General features: G+C 42.1%; 1 protein-coding gene across 5 annotated transcripts in view; it reads left to right on the top strand.

Moving 5' to 3' along the window:
* LOC108926801 (thyroid hormone receptor alpha-like) overlaps nt 1-25,792 on the top strand; it is a 142,671-nt gene extending 116,879 nt beyond the window's left edge. For 4 of the 5 annotated variants that reach the window (XM_018739754.2, XM_018739753.2, XM_018739750.2 and 1 more), the window contains 7 exons: nt 8,274-8,335; nt 12,141-12,262; nt 13,139-13,286; nt 14,267-14,472; nt 18,657-18,803; nt 20,938-21,196; nt 22,353-25,792. In XM_018739754.2, coding sequence (XP_018595270.1) covers nt 8,274-8,335; nt 12,141-12,262; nt 13,139-13,286; nt 14,267-14,472; nt 18,657-18,803; nt 20,938-21,196; nt 22,353-22,603 — 1,195 coding nt within the window. In that variant the 3' untranslated portion in view covers nt 22,604-25,792. The remainder of the gene's footprint in view (nt 1-8,273; nt 8,336-12,140; nt 12,263-13,138; nt 13,287-14,266; nt 14,473-18,656; nt 18,804-20,937; nt 21,197-22,352) is intronic. The other variant, XM_018739755.2, reaches the window with a different exon arrangement.
* Nucleotides 25,793-26,034: the final 242 nt, after the last annotated feature.

Genomic DNA, 26,034 nt, shown 5'->3' with positions numbered 1-26,034 from the left:
TTCTTTGGCCTAGTCCTGCAAAACCAAAATGATTACTGAATATCCTGCATGGTTCAGTTTTTGTCGAATGAAATGCTTCTTGAAAAAGACTTTTTTAGTTTTCAGTATTCAGAGACCGTTGATTAATAGACTACGTGTTTTTTTGAAAATATTAAGAAACCATTGCAGGTTTGTGCTAATTTGATCTCTTAGTAAAACTTAAGACAGCATAAAATTGTATTGTGTTTAAATAATGAATAGACTATTAGAAATTATGTAGACTACTGAATCAAAGCCTAGAAATGAATATGAATGTTTTCAGTACTCTTCTTAACTGAAATCACAGACATGTTATTTTTTATTCTAAGTGGCAGAAGGTTCTTGCCATTAGGAGACTTCCCCAACAAATAATACAAATTCATACTGAGGTACAGCTGACACTTTCAAACACCAGGATCTTCTTGAACCAAGATTGACAACTGCTGACTGAAAGATTGTGAAACACATACGTACAGTGGCTACAATTTCTTGGGAAAGTGAGAAACAAAGCCTTCAATTTGTGAATTGTTCTGTCATCAGAATGCAAGCAAGAATTTTTTTAACCTGTTGAAATGTCCTAATAGAATGATGTTATGTACACTTGACCTAAGTGGCACTGCATTTTTTAGGATCACAGTCCATTGTTTTGAAATGATAGGGTAATCTTAGAATGCTTTATCATCATCATTGTACTGAGTGGAGGACCTTTTCCATTGATCTCATACTATTAATTCATTGGTGTAGCATCTTTCCCTGCATCACAGTGTGTCTATTTGTAAGAAGGACAGATTTAATTGCTATATTATATAACATAATGCAATTTTGGAGCTGCAGCAAAGAACAACCCTATAAAAATACTTTATGCTAGATGTGCAAAGAATGGTCCAGAAATTGATAGACTCTTCTTTTGACTACTTTGAGGGAAGTCTTGATGCTGTGTGGGTATACAGCATCAGTCCAGTGGTGCTTTTCTGATAACATACTGTAAATATCAAGGGGTACTCCAGTACAAAAAAAAAAAAACAACACAAATTGCCTTTGCTGTTCATAGAACATTTGCACTCTTCTCATTCAGTGTAATGATAGAAAGCAGAAGTAGATGGAGCAGGAGAAAAGTGTCATGGGAGACAGCATATAAGAGATGGAGAGGGAGCAAAACAGGGGAGGAGTGTGCTCTGGAGTAGAGATGAAAGCCAAGGATTGGGATAGTTATCTCCCACGAGTTTGGGAAGAGGCTAAGGAAAGGTAATATCATGAAAACTGCAAAAGATTGTCAGTAGATCTTCAATTTATTTACAGGTTCGGTTCAAACACCAGATACAAGCTATGAACACTGTGCAAAGTAACTGAATTACGTTAGTCTCACATTCTGTTTTATGTTTTATTTACAAGGGGGTGTGGTGGCGCAGTGGGTTGGATCGGGTCCCGCTTGGGGTACCTTGCGACGGACTGGCGTCCCGTCCTGGGTGTGTCCCCTCCCCCTCCGGCCTTACGCCCTGTGTTGCCGGGTAGGCTCCGGTTCCCCGCGACCCCGTATGGGACAAGCGGTTCTGAAAATGTGTGTGTGTGTGTGTGTGTGTGTGTGTGTGTGTGTGTGTGTGTGTGTGTGTGTGTTTTATTTACCTCCTGTTGGCTGGTTGTGGAAACACAAGTTGCTTTTGTGCTGACATAAACAGAAGTTTTACAGAATGCAGTGGAGTGAAGATTAATTAAAATAACACACACGTTGACTGAAGCTGCTTGTTCCAAGCGGGGTCGCGGCAAACCGGAGCTTAACCCACTAACACAGGGTGGAAGGCTGGAGGGGGAGGGGACACACCCAGGATGGGACACCAGTCCATTACAAGGCACCCCAAGCAGGACTCAAACCCCAGACCCACCAGAGAGCAGGCACAGGCCAAACCCACCGCACCACCACTCCAAATAACAATTAAAAGTAAATAAAGAAAATGGAGAAAAAATTGTTTTACATGGTGTATATACTTTTGAAGGGGGGCGCGGTGGGTTTGGCCTGTGTCTGCTCTCTGGTGGGTCTGGGGTTTGAGTCCCGCTTGAGGTGCCTTGCGACGGACTGGCCTCCCGTCCTGTGTCCCCTCCTCCTCCAGCCCCTCGCCCTGTGTTCCCGGGTTAGGCTTCGGCTCGCCGCGACCCCGCTTGGGACAAGCGCTTTCAGACAATGTGTGTGTGTATATACTTTTGTTTTGCATGTGTTGCCGGGTTAGGCTCCTGTTCAGTGCAACCCACTCGGGACAAGCGGTTGTAGACGTGTGTGTGTGTGTGAAAATAGTGTATTAGTCAACTGCATTAGTCATCTTAAAGTAGTTACCAGAATTCAGAAAAGGAATTCATCTGTTTGTAAATAAACATTTACCCCCTTTTGTTCAAGAGTATGGAAAATGTCCATGGAAGTTGTACATTCCTGAAATGTTTTCAATGAAAAAGTCTATCTGTAACATACAAGAAAATTCTGTGTTAGCTTGAACTTATTTCACTTCTGGAAGAAAACTAACATTGTGAGCACAACAGTTCTGTTTCCCACGTCATGCTCATCTCATCACAAAGATCCGCTAAAAATATGTGCGGGTACAGGCAGGGGGGTCATTGTGTGTTTTGCACAGTCTGCCTCTCTCCTCCTTCTCTGCCATGTACATTTGTAGACTGAGACCCAGGAGTAAGTGATGAGGAACATCCATGCTGTATGCCAGCATATTCAGAAAACAAAAAAACTTACAATTTAGAATACAGTGCTTTAGTAAATCATTCATGATAGTGATAGCCATTTATTGTTCTTGTGTTGGGGTGTTGCTGGGGTGTTGCTGGGGTGTTGTTGGTAAGGGTGTTGGGGGGTGGTGCGGTGGTGCAGCCGGTTTGGCCGGGTCCTGCTCTCTGGCAAGTCTGGGGTACAAGTCCCGCTTGGGGTGCCTTGTGATGGACTGGCATCCCGGACTGGGTGTGTCCCCTGCGCTGCCGGGTGGGGCACTGGCTTGCCACAACCCTGCTTAGGGCAAGCAGCTTCAGCCAGTGTGTGTGTGTTCTTGTGGTAAGAATATTATGAGCAATGTGTTTTTTCTGGGTTAGGAGGTACTGTCCCAGTAATGATCTCAGTTTGACTCTCACTCCTGCAGCCCTCTTGTCCTTAATGAAGTCTGAATTACTTTTTAAGAAATCCAGCTATGTAAGTAGGTACACACCTGACACTTTCAGTTACCTCAAAGAAGACAAGTTTCAATGAGTACAGTAATAATAAGTTCTGAGGAATGCGATCAAAAGGACAGCCGGGGCTGTGTACTCTCCACCAGTGTAATAATTTTAGCAGCGTCTATTTGCCATTCCCAGTTAGACCTTCTGTAAAACAGGATACAAAAAGAAAGCTTGTGCAGTGAATCTGCATTATTAAGAATGTTGAGGGTAAACTGATCATAAGATGGTTGGTCTGTGTGAGTCTGTAATGTAATAAATAGATTAAAACCAAAAACCAGTGCTTTAATTTGGTTGCAATTTGTTACATAATTTTTAGCACCCCAGATGATGAAAACTGGCCATGTTTTCGAACCAAAAATGTTTCTGCTTTTTAAATGTGATCAGTCCTGCTATTACAAACAGGGGAAAAAAAACTATGTTATGAAAGCCTTTTTAATCTACAATCTGCAAATATCGAGGAGATGTAGTTTTCCAAAATCAGACTCATACTTATGTAACACTGCAGAGTACAGTGTGTGACCCCCAAGGACTGACACATAGCGCAGGAGCGCATCTGGTCAGAGTCGAGGAAGAGAGGTACCGATTTAGAGAAGGAGACAGTGAACTGAGAATACGGGAGGGACAGGGACAGCGGGGTGGTGGGGACTAGGAGAGGAAGCAGAGGAGGGGTCAGCGACTGACAGCGAGGCAGAGGGAGAGAGAGAGAAAGAGAGAGAGAGCACATGGATGAGGGAAAGCGTCAGAAATAAGGTACACGAAACGGAAAGTGCTGTCGGTAGAGACACACTCCAGATGCAAGAGCTCTCGGTGACAAGGGACACTTGGACATCCCACCTTGGCAATGCACATTCTCCAGTCCCACTGCATCATCAGGTATCTCTCACCCAGAGGGCTTTTCTCTTCTCTACAGCTGCATTTCGCTTGCGTCTTTGGGTGCTGACTTCTCTGTGCAAAGGGTTCAAACATGAAAATGAGCTAAGTTCCGGTGTATGATTGTAGATGTGTAATTTAATGTGTGTATGTATTGTATTTATGTGTATGTATGGGGCAACTGTGGCATTTTTTTTCTTTTTAAAAATACAATTTTAGTACACTGTATATGATTCATATATATGACCATCAGTGTTATTGCATTAAGAGAGAAGAAACCTTTGTTTTGCTGATGATTTTTTTGCCATTGTTTTCTAACAGACATTGTCTATAAATATAGCCTTGGAAATCTTGTTTGATTTCAGGTAAAAACGTTCCATTGTCTGAGAACTAGATGGAGACACCTGTCAGTTTTACGATTATTAAGTGCGGTAGTGTACTACAAATTTCAAAATGCTCAAAAACCTGTACCTTCTGTCATTTCATTTTGCAATGTATTGTTTTGCCAAAGAGATGTAGGACATTTATTTAAAAAACATGTCTCATTAGCAAATCATACTAAAAAAGCCTTTTCTTATTAATTCATTCCCTGTTGGTGCCTGACATTATGATCATTCTGCTAGTTTTAGAATCAACAAGATGTGGCACAATTATGTAAAGCAGCCTCATCAAAGCCATTGCTCCTGACTTGCACGACAAGCTGGCTATGAAAAAATACTTAAATGTGCCTTGTGCCTGAACCGCACTGAGCTGAAATCTTGTTTTCTCTTCATAAGATGCTCTGTTCTGTCTTTGCTCTTTGAATAAAACTGCCATGCAAGTGGGAAAAAAATATATATATATTTTCTAAAACATTTAAAGATAATGTTCATCCATGTGCAACACATGAATCTTTCCTACTTGATAAGTGCTGATACTTACTTATAGTTTAGTTAAGTACTATGGGTCTCAGCAGCCATGGTGTGGTTTCTCGGAGTAACACACATATAACATGACACACATTTCACTTGGATCAGATGCTCTACACAGTGTTCAAACACAGTCACCCTGCTACAACACAGCTTCAGTAGTCTAGCACTCATGATCCCAGCTGCTGCTGTCTCCTAATGGTGAAATCTTGTAGCCTCTCTTACTGCATGCAGAATAATTTATGCTCAGGAGAGAAGGGATGAGCAGTGTGCTTGTGTGTATATGTGTGTGTGTTTTTTCTTTGCCACAATGGAACCCTTGTATGAGCCTTTTGAATAATGTGCACAGCACAAGTTGATGTTACCTTTCCCTGTGCTGCCCATGATAAAAGCTGTTTTGTGACTTGACATAATTCAGTGTTAATTAACACTATCTGCAATGGATGCTGAAAAGCCATGGGAAGTCTGAGAAAAATGTATCTTTGATTTTTGGCTGAGGGGGGCATGGTGGTGCAGTGGGTTGGACCGGGTCCTGCTCTCCGGTGGGTCTGGGGTTCGAGTCCTGCTTGGGGTGTCCTTACTGGCATCCTGTCCTGGGTGTGTCCCCTCCAGCCTTATGCCCTGTGTTGCCGGGTTAGGCTCCGACTCCCTGCGACCCTGTATGGGACAAGCGGTTCAGATGTGATGTGTGGTTGGTTCCCTTAGAAAAGTCAGTCTATGGAGCCTAAAGCAAAGTCATAATTTAGAATTTACAGGTGGTCCCCGACTTACAATTTCTTCGACTTTACGGTGGTGAGCTGGCGATAGACATTCAGTGCAAACCGTACTTCAAATTTTGAATTCAGATTTTTTTCCTGGGCAAGCGATATGCGGTGCAATACTCTCTTTCAATGCTGGGCAACCACAGCGAACCGCATCCCCCATTCTGTCATGCAGAGGTGTGTATTAGATGTATTAAATGCATTTTCGATTTATGATATTTTTGACTTACGACGGGTTTCGTGGAACGTAACCCCATCATAAGTCTGTGACCACATGTACTTTTTATGATGTACCAGGAAATTTGAGTTGGTTGCAGTTACTTTCTTTTAATATTGAGCTGTCGCTCCAGGTAACCTTGTGCAGGTCATCTATGCTCATTGTAGGGTACATTTCCCATGCTTTCAGTCTTTGTCCCTCTGTTCTATTCAGATTTCGTCACAAACGTGGCAGAAATCCATGTGTACATAACCTAAGCTTGAAGACACATTTAAATTTATAAAAGCAACATGTAATGTCACCAAATATTTAATAAAAACAGGATCATTAGGAGGCATTCCAACTTGCAAAAAGAGATTCAGATGTAGAGGGTTTAGCTGATTCTGGGGAAGACATGGCTCAGGCTTGCAGATAGTTTCTTCAAAAACATTCTCAGCAACACATCCATTGATAAGTGCCAGTTGCACCCTTGTGTTTACATTTATGCATTTAGCTGATACTTTTCTCCAAAGCAACTTACAATTATTTACCCATTTGTACAGCTGGGTAATTTCACTGGAGCAATTCAGGGTAAGTACCTTGCTCAAGGGTACTTCAGCTGGCAGTGAGGCTCAAACCTGCAACCTTTGGTCCAAAGGCCATCACTCTAACTACTACACTACCAGCTGTTCTGATGAACTCTATGTAGTGTTTTCAGCCCACACACTTTATTTACCAAGGTGACTTACACTGCTAGATGCACTACTTACAATGTGTCACTTATCCATACATCAGCGGAGCACACTCTCTCTGTCACTTACACACTATGGGTGTACCTGAACAGCGTGTCTTTGGACTGTGGGAGGAAACCAGAGCACCCAGAGGAAACCCACACAGACATGGGGAGAACATGCAATCACACAGACTAAGCAGGGATCAAATCCATGTCCTCTTGGACCACCCAGGCATTATGAGATAGCCTTGTTACTCGCTGTGCCGCCTTGTACTTTAATGCTGAAATTGCTTTTACAGAGAGCACAGCAACTAAAGGAAGCTGTCTGACCTCCTGAGCCATGAGTTTTAATTCTGAGTAGTCCTAGCTGTTGCTCTGCTCCAGGTCTCTTATGATGCTCACAAAAAGCTTCAAGCTGCTGCTGCAATGTTTCAGTGTTGCTGCTTGGCTTTGACTGAAAAAAGGATAGGCAGAGGAGTATCATAATAATACCAAGGAGAACTGCTTTTTTTCTTGTTCTTTTTATGGCATGGCACTGGAGCTGTTGTAACTAGAGAGCTGTTGACTAAACAGGCAATGTTGCTCACATTTAGTGTAGTCACCATCTTGGCTTAATTACAATTCGGTCTGACATTTCAGAAGTTGTAAACCGCAGTGGAGTAAATCGTAGTAATTACATTTGTGTTTAGTTGCAACATAGGCTGGCAGTATACTATAATAATGTTACAGTTTGAAAAGACACAAGGTGCTGTGTGTTATGGGGGTTGTGCACACATCATACTATATATTAATTAGCAAAATTAAGAATCTTGTGAAACAACATCCTCTTAAGGGGCTAAACAGCAAATGTAGTTGTCAGTTAGGGGTCTCATAACCCATGCCAAAACTCCTGAGGGTTGTTCAGTTTTTTGGACTTTTGGTGTGAAAACACTGAAATATCAGTCGATATTTAGTTATACAGAGCCCTGTACTACAACCATTCCCGTTGTCCCGTTCATGTGTTTCTATGCCAGTTCTTCCATATCAGTGATTTATGTCTCTGTAAGCATTTAAAGAATTGCTATCGACAGTTTACGTCTCTTGTAGATATTTTTTCCTGTTGAGTTTTGCATACATGGATATTCTCCGGTGAGAAACTGGCAAACAAGGCTAAGTCTCTTGAGGAATTATATTTGCTGCTGCCGGCATTTGCTACATTTTTAGGACGCTCTCTCATTATGTAAAGGAGGTTCACAGCTGTCCCTGAGGATGGTAAAGCTGGCAAATTTCTCTTAGCAGCATGCGACACGCTCTGATCTATTCGCATCCATGTCCCTGTTTGCCTTTTGCTTTTTCTTACCATTCTCCCCGCGCTTCTCGAACCCAACTGAGGACACTGAAGTAGTGCTGTCACTGGGTGCCAAGATGCATGGCAGTCACCAGAAGTAGGAACCAGTGCTTTGCTCTTGAACTGGGCTCTAAAGGATAGTTGGCTGACTTGTTATAGCAGCAGACGTGTTATCTCCAGACCAAATGAAGGCGTTTGCATGCCAGTCCGCTGTGTTCAATTTTGCACACTGTCTCTGTCTGTCTGTTTCTCCCTGCAGGTGGCTCGATTGCCCGAAGAGGAAGAGGAAAAACAGCCAATGTTCAGTGAAGAGTATGTCTGGTAAGGGCCTACTAAGCGCACCACTGAAGAGACCAGTCTGCAGGGGGTGAGGAGGACAGGGCTAACACACTGCTGCATGGAAGGAGTTTGGTGTGGTCCACACTGGAGGACTTGCAAAAAGCTGAGGCAGGAAACAAGCCTTGTTTTCAGTTCCAGGGATTGTTTCCTGTTCATTCAACCTTCTTGTTATGGCAGAAGGAGTTTGCAGTGGCCTTTGCAATAAAGCAGTATTGTGAATGTTACAGGATCATATTCAACTGTTACATACAAAGAATTATTATTTGCGTGCTTATCTCGTATCAAGCTGCTGTGGGGCTTGCTGCAAGTTACGTGCCCCATATCTCTTTCCTGGAATTGCAGTATTGCGTACCAGGCACACATGGTACACTTCTTCAGCCACTAACAAAATACCAAGATTGCCCTTTCGATCTGGAGAGTAAGCATTTCAAGTGAGCTCTGCAGCTATTGGTAAGCAGCAAGGGCACGCAAACACGTTGGCCGAAGGGTTTTTGTCAACTGATACTAGAACTTCTTTGCTCTATTTGCTTCAGCGACAGTCGTCTAGTGGTTTGAATGTGGGGTTTGAAGGGTCTTCGTAGGCTGAGAGAGAAAATGAAAAGAAGGAGGCTGCTTTTAGAGCAAAAACGGTTATGCTGAGGCACACTAGTGGCTGGTAACAGACTACGACCAGTGGTTCATTTTGTTGGTCAAAACGGGGTAATAAAGACAGGCTCTCATTTAAGAGACAGTCTCTTATGGATGTCACTTGGATCACTGGTATTTTAGTCTTTAGTGAGCAAACAAGCTCAAAAAATGTGACCGGCCTTAGAGTCATCACAGGGTCTGATTTAAATAGGACAGCTTTCATTGCTGCAGCACATGGCGCTATTGGACACAAACGCAACAAGGCCTGCAGCTGAGTACCACTGTGGTAACTGGAGCTTAGTATTGATTTGTCTGCATTGTTTCCGGCCATATCGACACTGGGCAAGTTCTCACTTTGCATCAGACGCAGATTCCCCCTCACACAAACCTACAGGGACACATCACCCTCCTGCGGTGTCATTGCTCTCAGTGAGGGTGGCCACTGTTCAAGGACTGGTGCAGAACTGTGAGCCAGAGAATCCTGCCTTAAGTCAAAAGGATATAAAGCATGAATAACTTGTCCTCCAGACCCATAGTGAAAAAAACAGCCTAGGAAAGACTCTGAGAACAGAAGGTATCAGATTTCACCTTCTGATATGGGCTCAAATGCGGAAAATAATGCTTTGCTGTTAGATCCAACACGACTGGCACAGATGAATCCGAGAATTTGTTGGTGATGGAATTAACTTTAACTCTGAAGAACAAAGTGAAATTTTCAGTAGTGGGCAGGCAAGGAGGAAGAGGCAAAAGAGCACAGTCAAGGAGAGGGAAGAGGGTGAGAAAGATTTTAAGGTACCGCAGAATGTGACAGAGTGTAGAAGCAAAAGCGAGCTTAGTAATGGTGATGGAGGGCTGAAAGGAATTGAAGAAATGGTGAGAAACATGAAGCAGAGTGACAGAGAGAGCAGGAAAACTGCAGTTTCAGGTCAAGTTCAAGATGACGGCCTGCCTTGTTAGCACTAAAGGCAAGTAAAAGTCACCCAAGACGATCAGTGGACTGTTGTCCACAGGGGAGAACTCAATAAGATTTCAAGGTCACCAGGAAGCAGCCTGGAAGCCAATAGGGAACAACCACTAAGAGTGTAGCTGTGGCAGGAATGGAGAGAGCATGGAATTCAAAGGAGGACAGATCAGGAAGATGGAGAGAGAGAACCAAATATTCCCACTGGGGAGAAATGAGGAGGCCTGTGCCTCTACCTCTGCTGGAAGGAAAAGAGATGTGGGAGAAGGAATAGTTAGTGGAGGGGGCTGCAGGAATGGCTTTATTTTCTGGAGTGATTCACATTTCAGCTAGTCAGGAAGTCGAACCAGGTTTGATGAGAGAAGAATACCAGGTTACTGTTGCAATGAAAACGTTAGGGTCTGCAATGATAACTCTAGGGCCGGATGTGTCAGACAAACATGGTACCTCATAGAACAGAATATGGACAGCAGAACCCGTGTAGTAGTTGTGGCCTCCCTTGGTGGACTGCATTGGTCTCCACACTACAAGCCTCCCACTATGCTACATGTCAGTTCCTGCAATGTGAAGCTTACTAATTTGCATAGGCTAAGAACTGAAACCAAAACTATAACATAATTTGTAAGTAAACAAAGAAGCGGTATGACTATTCTACTTACACCCAGAGTCATTCATAGTCTTCAGCACACCATGCTGTCAGACTATAGGATGGAATGGCGAAACTGTAGATAAGTAAAGTTACTATGCAGCACGCAGAAACAGATGAACTAGATCAATACATGGAATTACACAGAGGAAACGTGGGTCGCTATATAGCAGCAGCAAAAACAAAATAAAGTGATACTGATAAGAGCACCGTAAAACTGCAACAACCCTTTAATGCAGTGTAATTGACCAGCTTCCTAACTGTCGACTAAGTCTACTGTCTACTAAATAGGTAAGCAGCTCTGTTTACTTTCTCACCAGAATATCAGTGTGAGCATCAGCAATGGGATTTCACTTAGTATCAAAGTTAGAAAACGTTTAGTGAGCTGCAGTAAGATAGCTATATACCTTGTATTCAAGCCAGTTCTTGTGACTATTTATAGTGACATTATCTGAGTGAGTACGACAAGTTCAGAGAATGTGACAAACCTGATGGTATTCTATGCCTCTCTTTGGATTTGGTGCATCTCAACTCACTGCACTTTTTCATGTTTTATTTATTTGGTCAGTGTTACTTTGTGTTTTTGTTTTATGGGACAGTCAGTAGTGTAGCAGTTACAGATAATGACAGGTAACCTAAAGGTCATCTGTTCGAATCCCAATCCTCTCACTGCTGTACTGCGTTATTCTGAACTCCTCTAGTGTAAATACCCTGCTCTTTAAAATGGTGAACACTTTGGTTAAAGATATCTGATAAATGGCAACTGAATGATGTAATGTCATTTGAGCCAGCAGGTAGTGTAATGGTTAGAGCTGTAAATTTGTTATATAAATGGGTAAATTGTTATCTCTGTGAATATTTTAGTACCTAAAAGTAAGTCAGCTTGGACAAAAGGTGTAACTAAATAAGGGCTAGTAATCATAACTAGTAGAAGGTGTTCTTTTGTTTGATTTCAGTAAATGATTCTCTAATTTTATTTGTACAGCAAATTGTATTCATTAAAAAGATTAGTTAAAATGCATATTGTACATGTTAACATTGCTATTGGTTTATAACATTAAAAAGCTTTATTTAAATCCCAGTAACCTCAGTACTTGAGTAGTTTTTGGTTTCATTACATTCGGCTGAGTAGTTGTGGCTGTGGTCTGACAACAGACTGCGCCTGCAGTGCCGCTCCTGTTCATCTGATGGGCGTACTGGTCATGGTCATTTGCAGTTGGCTCTGCTAAAAGTCCAGCAAGGGAGGTGGTCAATGCGCTGTGCGGGTATATGACATATCAGTATCTGTACCCTGAGGAAAGGAACATAAATTATCGTGGCACTGTACAGCGATGGAAATGATGAAAATGAATTCAGTAAATGAATGGTTCTTCCACATTGGCAGCACAGTGTGCATTCAGAACCCTGATGTATATGTTTGAGTCGGCAAGCTCCAGTGTATGGTATTAGCATGTTAGCCGCAGTCTCATTCCTCTGGTAACGCTGCCCCCTCCTTCACTCCTCCTCCTCCTACTCTTCCTCATGGGCCAAACGGTGCTGCCCCCGCCCCCTAGTGCTGAGCCTCTCTGTTCCAGGGTACATCCCCAGCTACCTGGAGAAGGATGAGCCCTGTGTGGTGTGTGGAGACAAGGCCACTGGATACCACTACCGATGCATCACCTGTGAGGGCTGCAAGGTGAGTCATTGCTGTGTGCCACACTTTCCTGCAGGGACAGGTACTCAGGGTCACCCGGGGTCAGACATGCACTCAAAGGAGATGGTGAATACAGGAACGTGTGTTTGAAACATGGGGAGGGTACGGTTGCATGTCTGTGCAGATGGACGATTTTTAACGATGAGGAAAGCCAGGATGCACATCGAAAGGGACAGTGGCACAAATTCATGCACGGACACATTTCCTTGCAGAATCTCTGAGTGCCAGGTAACCCAAGCTGCTGCATGAAAAAGACTCATGCTTACACACTTGGAGACAACACAGTCTAATCTCACACTCTCCGAGGAAATTCACAGCAAGATCTGTGCCTTAAAAGATGTAAAAATTAACTACCCGCTACAGATGCAAAGATACAGCTTCTGACAAACCGTGTTGCGAGCGTGACATTTTTAGCATCCTCTCTCACATCAAGATCAAACATTGTCTTCTGGCAAGACATCCCACCCCAGACAGAGCCAGTGACAGCGCTGACATTGTCTCCCACTGTTCCTGACACGTCCAATTGTTTTTGTATGACTTTCTGATCTCCCTGCTTGGCGCTTCACTATTCTGGCTGAAGAGCCTGTCCCCTTTCGATTGCTGTTTGACGTGTGATTGCCCAGTACTACACTCCCCAGTTCTGTCATCTTCCAAGTTTCTGGTTTTCACAGCTGCCCTGAGCTGCAAAGCAGTGCATGTAGAAAAAAAATCCAAAAATGTAATGTTCCTCAAAACCAAGATTTTGAGAGTGGCTTCACATAACAGGTCTTTTCTCCTGTGAGATGCTTCTGTTCAGTCAACCCAAACAAGGCAGGTGATTTGAGTTCTCCGCCTGTCTCATTTTCCTGCTTTTACCAGGGTTTCTTCCGACGTACTATCCAGAAAAACCTCCACCCCTCTTACTCCTGCAAGTATGACAGCTGCTGCATCATTGACAAGATCACTCGCAATCAGTGCCAGCTGTGTCGCTTCAAGAAGTGCATTGCTGTGGGCATGGCCATGGACTGTAAGTGCACCTCAGTGACCCAACCTCCACAGCTAAACGCACAGAATATTAGTGCAGGCTACTTCTTGTTAGCTCGCATTACGGGCATCCCCGGATTACGAACGAGTTCCATTCCTAAGTCTGATTTTGACGTGAATCAGAACAATTAGGTATGGTGGGTATCTTGTCAAATGTTTGTCTTACTATATCCTATAACTTGTACCTGTCTATGCATAAAAAACATTACAGAAACACTTCCGGATGCACTAAAACATCTTTAATATAATAATAATAATAATAATAATAATAATAATAATAATAATAATAATAAAAAATGTAACTACAGTATTTATTATAGAGAGAGAGGAGGAGAGAGAGAGAGAGAGAGAGTGTGTGTGTGTGTGTGTGTGTGTGTGTGTGTGTGTGTGTGTGTGTGTATAAAAAACAAAGAAACTAATGTTGGCTTTTCCAATGTTCGTTGGCATTTCACCTTTTTCCCCATCACTTTATTATTTCCACTTTAGTTTCAGTCGTGATTGTTTTCCTTTTCTTTGATGCATCACCATCACTTACATCACATTTACATTTTGGTGCCATGGTTAAGCCAAACACAGTAACACAAGACACTGTTAATATCAACGTGGTCCATATCATGCTGAGCACGGTCAGGAGACTGAGGTAGGTGTGTGTGTGTGTGTGTGTGTGTGTGTGTGTGTGTGTGTGTGGATCCAGTTGTGTAAACTGAGTAAAGTGATTTATTGTTTTGTGAGAGATTTTAAGGCAAACTAATACTATAGATTTAGCATATCCTGGGATACATGTAGTTTATTTTATTTTTCTACAGCTATGTTCACCATCACAATATGCCTTCGCTCTTAACGGTAACAGCTATGTTGATCCAGATTGTGATTTATTTTGTTTATCTTTTGCTCTTTTTGTATTTAACACTTCCCGTCTCTCTTGCTTCTTTTACATCAACCTCACATTCTTTCTCCCCACAGTGGTTCTGGACGAATCAAAGAGGGTGGCCAAGCGACGTCTGATCGAGGAGAACCGAGAGCGGCGGAAGAAGGAGGAGATGGTGAAGACCTTGCAGAACCGGCCTGAGCCCACAAGCTCTGAGTGGGAGCTTATCCGCATGGTGACTGACGCCCATCGCCATACGAATGCCCAGGGTTCCCACTGGAAACAGAAGCGCAAGTTCCTGGTGAGCAGGGAGTGTTTGCCTTTCTGTCTTTCATGTCCCTTCGAAGAGACCAACCCAATGACTGATTTCTTCATCATACTGATGTGTCTCTTCCATTTGCTTTGACCTGTCCTCCCATCCTTAATGTTTTACGAGTACTTCATTAATTTAATTTCTTGTTCAACTATTTAAAAGGAAAAGCTGAAGATCACAGTAGTGATGTTTGTTAATTCTGTCTCTTATATAATATGACCAAATCTAATGTTGTGGCGTCAGGAGTAACTGAATAGCATAATGTGTGACAAAAACAGCTGACAAAATAGCTTAGTATTATGTACCCAATACAGCCAGTGTTTCTTTTTTTTTTTTTTGTCAGAAATTACTGCGTGCTCGACAGGGGAAATGAAATTATAACGCTTTGAACTAGCACTGAGTTAATCGTTATTTTAGTATCCACTAGTACTGTAATTATACAGTATTAAAACACATCACTGACTGGAACATCAAATATATACAGTGTGTACACATATACAGTTTACTATATTGTATCACGCTACACTTTAGGGTTCAGATGGGGTAAAGAAGGATGCATGGACAGCATTCATTATGGATGTTTATTGTAACCCTGGCACATGGCAAGAGGTATTGGCAGGAAACAATGCTCTTGGTCTGAGGATCCCTTTTCTTTCAAGGATCTGCTCCTCAAGCCAGCCTTCCCAGCCTGTTTAGCTTTTCTCAAGTTTTATTTTTCCCTCCACATTATCCAACAGGCACTCGTCCCCTCATAATCGCCATAAGCCCCCACAGCAGTTGTACAACGCTTTTACATTTTACCCATAATTCTCAACTAGTTACAATAAACATTTTTTTCTGCTCAAACATCATACATCTCAGTAATGTGGGTCGTTACACTATTTTAAGTTATTAGAATTTTTTTAAAGAAGAATCTGTTTCATTGAAGTAAATTCTATCGTATGTTTCGATTGCCATTACAAGTGCTACTATGATTCAAAACATATTAATTCAATTTTCTTTTACTCAGCTGCAAAGCTCTATTTTGTGGAACACCTGAAACTAGCAACTTTCTTATAAGTACACAGTTTTGTAAAAGCAAACAGTCACTTAGCTGACATTCTGCGACTTGGGGTTTTGTACATTTACTTATATTTATTCATTTAGTACACTCCTATCTCCAAAAAAAGTACAACTGAGAAGAATAATACAAAGAATACAAGAAAAATGCGACCTATCTCAGTGACAGTTTCATCTAAATTATTATTTAGATGTATTTTTCCATTCAAATTCTGATCAATGTACAGTGAAAAGTGGGGTGCAGTGGCGCATTGGGTTGGACCACAGTCCTGCTCTCCGGTGGGGCTGGGGTTTGAGTCCCGCTTGGGGTGCCTTGCGGAGGACTGGCGTCCCATCCTGGGTGTGTCCCCTCCCCCTCCGGCCTTACGCCCTGTGTTACCAGGTAGGCTCCGGTTCCCTGCGACCCCGTATGGGACAAGCGGTTCTGAAAATGTGTGTGTGTGTGTGTGTGTGTACAGTGAAAACAATTTAGATAACATATAAATCACATCATCTGATATGATGTCCATTAACACGTGCATTTCACATTATACAGTGTATTGAGTTTCTACTTTTTTCTACTTTAAATTAGCTGAGAACTCGTATTTACAAAGAATGGATGTAACATTTCATCAGTTAGTCGATAAACATAGATATACTTAGAATCCTGTGTGAGTTTGTACATTTTGTTACAGTCCAGGACTGGAATGATTAAGATGTTTGTTTACTACAGTATTAGGACATTTCCTTGAACTGCTTGTGTTGGTGTATGTGGTGACATTAAGATTGTGGTATTTTCGAGCTGTGGTATTCTTCAGCTAAATGGTTGCACATTGAAATAACATGGATGCAATAAGCAGAACCCCAGTTTATTTGGAATGCACTGATTGTAGAAATTCCAAACTGGGGCAGCAGTTCTGGTTCACTGTTGTAGGCATACCCATGTTGTATCCAGGCAATGTAACACTTTGTCCAAATATTTGCATTAGGCAACACAGGACGTACATTATCATGAATGCATGATACTAGTACCCGAGGTAAGTATCATACATACCCTGCTGGACAGAGATAACATTCTTACTGTAGAAGTTCTGACATTTTAATGTTGTTTTTTGTGTGTGTGGCCCACATTGTACATGTTTGCAGCTTCTTCAAATACTGCACTATGATGTACTACTGATATTTGGGTGTGACCCAATTCTGATATGTGCAAAAATAGTCATAATGATACACATGTATATACAATTGCTTTTTCTACCAGTTTATTTACAGATTAGGTTCTATAAAAACTCAGATAAATACATAAATAAATACAATTACACTGTAACACTTTCATCCATCAATCCGTTATCAACAACTATATGTCCTAAATGAGGGTTGCAGCAGTCTGGAGTCTAACCCAGAAGCATAGGTAGCAATGAGGGTATGCTGTGCACAGGATGCTTGTCCATTGCAGTGTAACACTCATTTTACTATTCTTTATTAACTTAAAATTACATTAAAAGCAAGACTTAATTTAAGGCCACTGAAAATAAAAATACACAATCTCTTATTCAATCCTGATTGATTCATCACATAAACATGTCCAGTGTTCAGGTTCTGGTCACTTTCAACTTTCTAAAATCAGTAAAAGCTTAATAATACCGATGTACCTTGATTTGTTTGCAGGATAGATTATAGAAAATCTTCCGTATACTTATAATAAATACAAATTACTTTGGAAGACTTTTCACCCATCCATCCAATTTCTATAGCCACTTGTCCTGAGCAGGATCACAGGAAAACAGAACCTATCCCAGAAGCACTGGGTACAAGGTTGAGAGGGGGTACACCTTAGATGGGAAGCCAGTCCATCGCAGAGAAGCCAGACACACATGCAGTCACTCATCCATTCATACACTAAGGGCAAGTTAGCATCAACAAGTAACCTGAACTGCATGTCTTTGGACTATGGGAGGAAACACTCACAGGCTGGCCAGGGATTGAATCCATGTCCTCTCACACCATCCAGCTGCTGTGTGGCAGTGGAGCTACTTGTTGTGTCCCATGTTGCCTGTGACTTTTCATTTGAACATTTTTATTAACTACTTTATATCTACGTTAAAATTGTGTAAAATGACTGAAAATAAAAGTATCCTCTCCCCACAAAGCTCTACTTAGTGCCAACAGCTGACCTGTTCATCCCACAAACGTGCAACATTCATCAAATTGTTATTGCCCAACACTCAGGGAAAATTAGGCACAATCTGGTAACACTGTGGAAGTGAGCTGGATTAAGGTGGTCCAACAATCCTAAACTGTTTGGGAAAGCCAGGATGTGGTAGGATGTCAAAACTTAGTTCTCTTTCATTCCAGTAGAAATTTTAGAAAGTAGAATGATGAAGAGAATACACTTTAAAGTGAAATGCAAAATGCTACATGTTTGAAAATTCGTAACTCAAATGTTCTTAACAGTAGCAGCCAGTGTACATGCTGGAAAAAAAATTGATCCAGAATACATAGGAAACTTCATTTTATCATTTAATGAAGAACCTTCTTTCAATATCTGTCCTTAAATCAGGAAAAACTATTTTCTGAATGCCTTGATCAAATGAACAATTCAAATGTCTTATCTAATATCCAAGCTATACCTATTTACTCAAGTCAGTCTGTGTAGTTTTTGCTTCTATGTTTATCTCTTGCTCTGTTTCTGCCCCCACGGTTTTCATCCATTATTTGCTAAGATTTATGTCTGGATCATTTACATTTATTTATTTAGCAAACACTTTTAAAAAAGCAACTTCCAATGGATACTATGTAGTGTTATAAGCCCACACACCTTATTCACCAAGGTGACTTACACTGGGACACTCATCCATACATCAGTGAAACATACTCTCTCTGTCACTCACACACTATGGGTGAACTTGAACAGGATGTCTTTGGACTGTTGGAGGAAACAGGAACACCCAGAGGAAACCCACACAGACATGGGGAGAACATGCAAGCTCCACACAGACTGAGTAGGAATCAAACCCATGTCCTCTCACACCTCCCAGGCACTGTGAGACACCAGCGCTACTCGCTGTGCCGCCATGCCACCCAGATCATCGACTATTCACCAGTCTGTGTCCTTTGCCTCTCTCTCTCTGCAGCCAGAAGACATTGGCCAGTCTCCAGTGGCACCCACATCAGATGGGGACAAGGTGGACCTGGAGGCATTTAGCGAGTTCACCAAGATCATCACTCCTGCCATCACCCGTGTGGTTGACTTTGCCAAAAAACTACCTATGTTCTCTGAGGTCCGTCTGTCATACACAAGGTGGTCTGCTGTATGTTTGTGTACCTGCTTTCAGCAGCTTTCCACATGGCGTCTCCTTTGATTCAAGGACTCAAGTTTTGAACCTTAGTGTCTGTCATTTTATCTGACTAATAGAATGAAACTTCTAGGGTTGGGACACCAGTTTTGCATTATTATCATTTCTGTGCCTCCAAGGATGCAGTGTATGTCAATGTGCCTTAATCTTTGGTATTTGTTATAGATATTAAAAGACAATTGAAAATCTTACTAACCAGCATGAAAAGCTGCTAGCATAGTAGTTAAAGACAGCTGTAAAGTTACCAGTTCAAGTCCCAGATGGAGTCCTTGCTTTGCACCATCAAGAAGGTACTTAAACTGAACTTCTCCAATACAGTACCCAGCAGTACAAACATATTGTAAAAATTGTATAATTTATAAATAGTTTAACTGTGTAAACACAAAAAAAATTACAACAATTTAAAACTGTATCAACTGTGCAGAGATATAATAAGCACAGTTACACTTACATCCACAGGTCACTGATTGTTTATGCATCCTTGAGTGTGTCTTCAGACATGGATCAACTCACCCCCCAGCCTAATTGAGTAATTATTGTTTGCTTAGATTTTTCTCTATAATCATCTTCATTGTGTGGATCTTTTCACTTCCAAGATTATTGTCTTTACACAGCTTTAATTCTGTAGCTCTTGTTTTATTTTTGATCGAATCAGAGCGAAATCCCAGGGCAGCACAGATAAACCCAGTTGGAGTCACATAATGGTGGAGGACACTACAAGCCCATGAAATACTTTAATATTCCTTCCTTCTTAAATGGATGATGGATGATTGTTTGATGGAGGCAATTTGAGAAAATTCTCTTTTAAATGCGGTAAACATTTTTCCATCATATACATTTACATTACATTTACATTTATTTATTTAGCAGAAACTTTCGTTCAAAGCGACGTACATCTCAGCAAAAATACAATTTGTGCATTATATTAAGAGAAAGAGACATGGTTACGGACATGTGACTCTTAAGTAAACATAGTTTGTTACCTTTCGCTTGATGCACCGATGTTCATCGCTCGAGCAGGTGCATAAAACGCCGGACAGATAAATCCTGATAACCTCCTACCATTTTTTTATCAATAGTACATTAGACTTACATTGATTCTTTTACTGAATTTAATAGATACAGACACCCCTCGACTTGCGCTAATAGACCGTTCTTCAACTCCTTACGTAAGTCAAAAGTTACGTATGTCAGATTCCCCGTCCTCCCCCCATTCAAAATCAGCACATGCCATCATCACATGCTCCATTATACGTGCAGCATCTATCACTATCGTATTCATAGTCAATATGGCTAAACCTGGTTCCTGTGCTGTAAACCATAATCTTTGTCCACCCTCATGCTTCCATTTGACTGTTCTGGATTAATGCTCTTGTATTGTGAGTGTTTGAATTGTTTAATAATAATAAAAAACCTTCATACTTCCTTATTATTTTCAATTTCATCTCCAAATCGATTGCTGTACACTTGCGAGACGGTTCTCGTTTTCCTTCAAGCGCACTACACTAAGGAGAGGAGATGTGTTCACAGCTCAAAACACATGGGAACTGGGAAGATGCAGCTTGCAGCCTTGTCTGGCTTCGCTGACTTGCACTTAATGTATTTCAGATGTTTTGCGTAAAATAAAAGTGCTGTATTTTAATAATGTGTATGCCGGGAATTTTTCACCTAAGTCCCACTTTACGAAAGTCAAATTTACGTAAGTAGAGGGGTGTCTGTACTCCAATTTCATCCAGAGAGGTTCACCTGATTTACATGTCTCTGACAGATAAGGTGGAATAAATGTATATAACAGAAAAAATGTTGCAGTCTGATAATCAGTGTCATAGTAGTGCGAATTAGAAAGTCTGTTACATCTTGTCCAAAGTGATTGACTTTACTAGAATAGCACATCAGTAGTGATACCCACAGAAACTGGTTTGACCTTTATGGCAGTTAAGGCAAATGTACACGTGTGTGTGCAGGAGGGAGGACTACAGGTTTGACATGTGTATTGGTCTTTATGTATGTATAAGTGCTAATTTATGTATTCTAATTTACATTGTTCCCTTCACCCCAGCTGCCTTGTGAAGATCAGATCATCCTGCTGAAGGGCTGCTGCATGGAGATCATGTCACTGAGGGCAGCTGTGCGTTATGACCCTGAGAGCGAGACGCTCACTCTGAGCGGAGAGATGGCCGTCAAGCGAGAGCAGCTGAAGAATGGTGGTCTGGGAGTGGTGTCAGATGCCATCTTCGACCTGGGAAAGAGCCTGGCACAGTTCAATCTGGACGACACGGAGGTGGCACTATTACAAGCTGTGCTGCTCATGAGCTCTGGTGAGGAGCCATGAGTAGAGGGGAGGAAACACACCTGACTCCATGTGTCTAGCAAAGAGCACAGGATGTGAAACCAGATCGCACAGAGGGTCACAGATTTGGTCCTGAGAATCCCAATTCAGTTTGTTAAAATAGTTTTAAAACATGTACTTCCTCACGATAACTAAGGTTGTTGTGGTCTGAATATGCCTTGTAAAAATATTTGGGAAGATTAATTGTTAATATATAGACTACTTGCGCTGGAAAACTGTTACCGACTGTGGGCAGCCTTGCTACAACAGTTTATGTGACTATAATGTAATGGTGCTGAAAGGGCTAATGTATAGTAAGTTAATGTAAACAGTTGGTGTTAAAAAGAAATGCATTATGTTATGAATAGGCTTCTGCTCTCAATTGTGTCCATAAATTGAGAAAAAAGTGTATTCCAGTATTGGGGGTGTGGTGGCGCAGGGGGTTGGACCATGGTCCTGCTTTTTGGTGGGTCTGGGGTTCGAGTCCCGCTTGGGGTGCCTTGTGACGGACTGGTGTCCCGTCCTGGGTGTTTCCCCTCCCCCTCCGGCCTTACGCCCTATGTTGCCGGGTAGGCTCCGTGACCCCGTATGGGACAAGCGGTTCTGAAAATGTGTGTGTGTGTTCCAGTGACACACTCTTGTACTGGCACTTTCATGGGTTCTATTGCCAAGAACTAGGCACAGAAAAACAAGGAGCTTTTGCTCTGCAACACACACTATTTTTCTGAAAAGAGAAGAAAGGGCTATTAAAAATAAATAAATGATCTGGAAAGTATTTTTATCTTTAAAAACTGTTAAGGCAAACATTCATAACACAACAAACCAATGTATATCTCAAAGCTTCTGTGGCATGAACAAAATTTACTAGACCAGGAGTGTAAGGGTTTGACATGGTCTTCAACAGATCAGTGTGTCTACAGTGCTGGAAAAGCAGGATAGTCGATAACAATGGGGGGAAAGGGGCTTTCCCTATGTTGTAACTGTATGTAGGAACTGGTTTTGAATTAAATTGTTGAACTGAATTGAACTGTTTTTGAACTGAAAAGAAATTTTGCTCCTCTTTGATTTGCATTTTTGTCCTTTCACCATTTTCTTTTGTCCGTTCACTGTTGGTTGATATAATTTCCTACTGTGTACCTGCACAGACCGCTCTGGCCTCACCTGCGTAGAGAAGATAGAGAAGTGCCAGGAGATGTACCTGCTGGCCTTTGAACACTACATCAACTACCGGAAGCACAACATTCCCCATTTCTGGCCAAAGCTGCTGATGAAGGTGACGGACCTGCGCATGATTGGGGCCTGCCACGCCAGTCGTTTCCTGCACATGAAGGTGGAATGTCCTACCGAACTGTTTCCCCCATTATTCCTGGAGGTTTTCGAGGACCAGGAGGTCTGATCTGGGGCAATGGGGGGGTGGGAAGGTGCTGGAGGAAGGGCTGTGGTTTGGGGTGGGGGGGGTTGGGTTGCTAGGACCCCTTGAACATCAGATGTCAGAACACACCAGCAGCAGAGCTCTTCAAAGGAAAAAATAAAAACTTTTCCCTTTTTGCTTTCAAATAAATCAGGTGGCCCTTCTGTCTTAATCTTCAAGTAGGTATCAGACACATACTTAGCTGTAAACACACATACAGATGTGTTCACACTCCATTCTGTTGGTGGTTGACGTCGTGCCTGCACCCACTTCCTTGTGTACCTCATTAAGACCCTGCAGTGGTCATTGCAGCTAGGCCCGTACTTCATGTGCCATTTCCCACACTAGTTGCACTTTCATTTTATTCTGGGTTTCAGTGAATTTTCAGTGAGTTTCCACATCCACAGTATTTTGAAACAGAAACAAATCCGCACGTCCCACCCACATGCATGGATACACAGAAGCCCTCTACTGTGTATGTTCTTTAGGGGAAGCAGCTGTACCCTCTCTCTTGCTTTACATGAGGTTATGTGGGACACAAGGCTGTTTTAAGACAGGTTCAAAGCTGTTTTTACAAAAAGCTTTCCAAAAAGTATTTAGTATTGACTTTGCAATACATTTTCTACCCATCAGTCCCTGGATCTGGGATAGGAAAACCACGGATGAGTTACCCTGTTTTGTAAAGGAAATGAACCCATCACACGTTCAACATTTGCCTGTCTCCAGTTGATGTCCCCTCGCTGTGCAAAATCACCTTTCCATTTCATTGTACTGCATTTGCAAGCATCAGACCCTCTCACAAATCCCAGCTGATCCCTTCCCTTCCACTGAAAGGATACGGCAGTATAAGTGGAATGGGTGTCAAGGCCTCCAATTTCTCTGTAAGAGCAACGAGAGGCAGAAAGACTGACACCCCATAGCATGATCCTGTGCCCTGCATGCAGTTGTCCTGGAAACAGCAGATCTCTTTTGGTAGATAGACACCTATTCACTCACCCATAATCTTGGGCAATTCCAATGTGGAACAGTGCATTTTAGAGTGTCCAGTGCCGCACGTCCTGATCATGATAGAGTACAGGTGAGCAGGACATTTGGGGAGAAAAGTTTGTGTTTATAATGTGGAATCTTCTTGTTTACTTCAAGTTTTGTGTTTTATATCGATGGAAATCCAATAAGAGGGTTGGGAGAAAGGCTGTATTTTAAGCATACCCCTCAGCATTTTTCTTCTGACAGGAATAGAATGAGTGTGATGGCTTTCATTTACCACGGTGTGGGCACTCAGGCTGCGGTCCTGCCCCTTTACAGACAGACTATCTCATCTCTGGTCACAGAACAGTTGCCCACAGCCTCTGTTCCCTCTTAAAATGAAATACACACCAGGGCATACCAATACTCATTACAGTTACTCATGACAACTACTTGTGCATTTACACAGTGCTGTCTGCAGTCAGCCAGTGTTTCATAAAATCAGCACATAATACCACTGAAGACAGGAGGGTCCTTGATTTAGGTTTTTTGTAACATTTTTCTTTCCATTTCTTAGCCTTATTTCGGTGAGATAAAGTGATGTCAATTTATTTTTATTGAAATGTATAAAGTGGGACCAAGTGTCACTTTGGAATCCCGTTCTGTAGAAATGGAAAAGAAAACGGAGGAGCGGTGACACAGAGCTTTGGGAGCTGTCAGCCACTTTGAAGAGTCATAGAAAGGACGTAGACGCACAAAACTGGAACCTTGAAAGGGCCAAGCCTTGTCCAGTCTGTCTGGGGCAGGGATTAAAGCATTGTTTTAGAGGAGAAAACAAAAAAGATAACCTCATTAAGTGCTATGCAGTTAGCAGTAAAATGAATGGCATGAGGAGAAAGATGTCTAATATTAACGGTCAGGAGAGGAGAGAGCTGGAAGACTGATTGTGGAAAGCAGTTCCACATATCCAGTTGAACAAGCTGGGGCTCATTCACTGGGTATGAAACAAAAGTGGACACAGCAACTGAGATCAGGGCCTTTCCAAAGGAGATTGCTGGCCCTTCTGTACCCCGTTCCTTGCTGTCCTTCACTCTGCTTGCTGCTCCATCCAATTAGAGCTCTACATCTTATCAGGAACTGGATCCAGTCTCACTTCCCATTTCCTGTCCACTTGCCCAGCCACCTGCATCATTCTTTTGGGTGTCTGCAGGAAAGCAGTGGCAGCCCCCCACCAAACCACACCCCATGATCCATGCTCTCCCAAAGACTAGTCCATTCTGTTAAACAGAAGTTTGTGCATGAGCAAATTCAACCCACCCAGTTGCACTGTCAGTATTAAAAACACATTTTCTTAAGTGTTCTCATTTTCCTCAAAGCTAAAAACCTAAAGGTGGTGTGCAGACAATTTGTCTGTTTCCCTTAAATTTCGGCAGTGAGCTCTTTCACATGGGGCCTTAGGCAGGTGCGTGACAGCTTGGAATTGCCAAAGGGCAAAGTCCTCCCTCCTGTTAGACGAGACCAGCTAGCTCGATTCGCACAAAGACTATAGACTGGACACACAGACAGCCTCCATTGGAGGGAAAGAAGAAGGTATCTGCCCCATCTTCTTTTAAAATCAGGCAGGGAGAATCAGAGTATTTGGATGTAATTTTAGTGGCTTGGTGGCAAGGAAAGGCACGCAAAAGGCCGGTGCAAATGATGGTACAGACAGATGTGCACAGTTCTCAAAGAAGACCCCTCAACCCTGCCTTGCAGTTAAATGTATTCAATCAGCATGTGGCACTTAGGATGTGATCCCTGCGGAACATGCTAGTGTAGCAGGCCAACGTGGCCTCACTATTAGCTGAAGTAACCACCTCCACAGAGTCTACGTCATTAGCTAGAGTAGAAGGACACCTCAGTCTCCCCTCCACCTTCTGCTCCTGATCCGTCCTCTGGACAGAAGGCGAGATTCAGCCTGTTGTCGTTGAGCGAGAAAGGAAAGAAATTTCATTCCATCGATGTGGGTACAGAACTTCTTTTGGGGCTTTGAAATAGGAAATGAAAAAGAGTTTAAAGAAGAAGAAAAAGGAAAAAAAAAAAAGACGCCCGATTGGTGCTTTTGTGAGCTGACTGGGTGTGGCATATGACACCAGGGGTTACAATGCTGCTTTACCTTACAGATCTAATTTTATTTTATTTGAAAAAATATAATGAAAGATATAAAAACCCAAAAAACAAAATGAAAGAAGACTTTAAATTCTCCTGAAGAAAGTTAAGAACTTGGAGAATGAGCTGTTTTTAATTTTTATTTTTGTTGTTGTTTTCTAAATCTCATTTTATTTCATTGTGTTTTTGTTGTTGATTCTTAACTGCTATGTGTATAAAAGCAAAACTAAAGAAAAACAGCTGTAGTCACTTTTGACCATGCGTGCAGTGTAACTTAGACAAGAGAAACTTCACTTCTTTTC

This window comes from Scleropages formosus, chromosome 7 (genome assembly GCF_900964775.1).
Source record: "Scleropages formosus chromosome 7, fSclFor1.1, whole genome shotgun sequence".
NCBI lineage: Eukaryota > Metazoa > Chordata > Actinopteri > Osteoglossiformes > Osteoglossidae > Scleropages > Scleropages formosus.
The sequence above is the reverse complement of the archived record's forward strand: the minus strand, read 5'-3'. Positions and strand labels throughout refer to the sequence as shown.